Source organism: Solanum tuberosum, unplaced genomic scaffold, assembly GCF_000226075.1.
Source record: "Solanum tuberosum cultivar DM 1-3 516 R44 unplaced genomic scaffold, SolTub_3.0 scf00062, whole genome shotgun sequence".
Lineage (NCBI taxonomy): Eukaryota > Viridiplantae > Streptophyta > Magnoliopsida > Solanales > Solanaceae > Solanum > Solanum tuberosum.
The window spans coordinates 452,428-454,676 of NW_006238987.1; the positions used below are offsets into that span (position 1 = coordinate 452,428).

Genomic DNA, 2,249 nt, shown 5'->3' on the forward strand with positions numbered 1-2,249 from the left:
AAATCCGATTCGAGTCTCGAAACTCCAAATGACTCGAAATAGCACTTTTAACCAAACTTTAACTCTTAAAAACTCAACTTTCCAAAAACTCAACTTTTCATCAATTTTCCTTCAAACCAACTTCGAAAGTACATTAATTAGGACTCGGGGCAACTATCGGGAGGGGTAAAACGGTCATTTTATGAAAATTTCCAAAAATGACCTTTAGGGTCATTACAATATTTTTCTCGTTTCAGTAGGAAGCAATACAAATGAGTTTTTACTTTTTGTGACTGTAGATCCTTGGCAAAAGCATGTCTGAAAATTATTGGAAAAAAGTTACAACGCATGCTAAGACTTGCAATCTTGATGGAAGGAAGTACTTGTACCGTCATCTGGAGACGGAACAAAAATTTACGGTGGCGTTTGATGTTGCTGGTCAGGTGATGTGGTTGGACTCAGGGTGCGGTTTACTTCATTTCAACATGCTTCCTGATACTCAAAAGGTATATATTTATTGATTGATTTTCATGTATCTGCTCATCTGTTGGTCCATTTTTAGTTCCCTGCTTCAATTTTTGCATTGACAAACAGGCGTATGCACAAAAGTTAGTGGAAATTGCATTTGCAAACTGGGAAAATGTTGAAAAATTGGACAACGAGATTTCTATTAACGTATCACCCTCTCTGAGGATAGGGGGCATGAGCAGATGTCACCTAGGAAATTTGGTCACGGTTGACGAATGCCAGTCTTTAGAGTTTCAAAATACTTCAGTGAGTACCAAATTTATTTGCTTACTACACTAGTAATACCCTGAAAATCTCTCTGATTTTGCAATGAACGTTTGATTCAGGGAACAACTGAAATTAACCGGTGGATAGACAGTGCTGAATGTTCGACTTCTTATGCAATTGCTGACCGGCAATCAGAGTCAGATGAGATGTCTGTTGCTATCACTTCTCCTGGGCATTCACGTTTAGGTACTTGGGAGCATCTGGAATCCCTCAATTGTATCACATCTGCGATTTCAGAATCAGAAGATTTGGAGAAAATAATACAATTAATTAATCTTGATGCAATTCATTATGATGATATGTCATATAGAGAGCATGGCCAAACCAACAACTCTGCTGCTGAAACAGATGCCACACAGTTTCATGGATTGCAACATGGTGACACAAATGTGCACACTTTCATTACTGAAGATGGCACAAATACTAATCAACAACGCCAAATGAACAACGTTTTGATGGTTCCAGAGGCCTCAGACAAGTACAAGAAGAATTGGATCAAGATATCTAGCATACTGAAATGGTTAGAACTGAAGAGGTTTGTTAAACTTAAAAAGCTCCGTATGACCAAGAAGCGCAAATTAATTTCCAAATAAGCCACAGCAAAACAAGAACCACTGGTTCTGTCCCATTTAGCTATGGTGGAAATTGATCAACGGTCATATCAGGCTGAAATTAGTGTATATGTGTGATCTTTATGAATATCTTGTGGTCATGTTTCAACACGAACTATTTGACACATGATTTACATTTTCATTACGTTTAATTCATCTCACGCCCTTTCCTTTTTAAGTCGTTTCAAAATGAATGTTATTTTTCCTTCTTTGACAATTATTTAATGACACCTCCTCTATTTATTTTTCTAAAAAAATATTTTCCTTCGTACCAAACACACTATAACATTATCTTCTCTTTTTTTCGTGAAAAAAGAGTTGCCCACAGCAGCTCCATTATTTTAATTTGGATCATCTAGAATTTGAGCTTTCCAGCTCGTGTGATTCTATACAATTCTCTAATGTTTGGTAGTATTCGCCGTGTTAGAATAACTAACATTTGTCTCTTTTTTTCAAGAAATACTTGTTTCAAGTTACCAAGAATTTGCTGAGAATCTCTCAACTATACTCATGCCGGTGCTCGTTACTACAAATTAAATTGTACTCTCTTCGTTCACTTTTACTAGTCAGTTATTCCTAAAATATATTTTTATTATTTATTTGTCACTTTTGCCATATAAAAAAAAAATAACTATTTTTTTCTATATTTTATCTTTGATATTAAATACTATTTTCCATATCATTTTTCAAGACTCAATATTGTTATATCTTTTTGCCAATTTGGCAACGTGAATTGCTCAATCCCAGTGTCGATTCAAGCTAATTAGTGATCTAAAACCAAAAAAAAATTGGAGGCCTAGCTTTTATTTTTTATTTTTTTTATTGGAAAAGCTTTATTTTTTTATATGGTCTTAAATTAATATA

The 2,249-nt window shown here is 34.6% G+C and overlaps 1 protein-coding gene across 3 annotated transcripts in view; it reads left to right on the top strand.

Annotated features, from left to right (window-relative positions):
- Nucleotides 1-1,628, top strand: part of LOC102585463 (calmodulin-binding protein 60 A-like) — a 39,870-nt gene extending 38,242 nt beyond the window's left edge. For 2 of the 3 annotated variants that reach the window (XM_015307674.1, XM_006345121.2), the window contains exons 6-8: nt 279-485; nt 574-753; nt 834-1,628. In XM_015307674.1, the coding sequence (XP_015163160.1) occupies nt 279-485; nt 574-753; nt 834-1,367 (921 nt within the window). In that variant the 3' untranslated portion in view covers nt 1,368-1,628. The remainder of the gene's footprint in view (nt 1-278; nt 486-573; nt 754-833) is intronic. The other variant, XM_015307675.1, reaches the window with a different exon arrangement.
- The last annotated feature ends 621 nt before the right edge of the window (nt 1,629-2,249 follow it).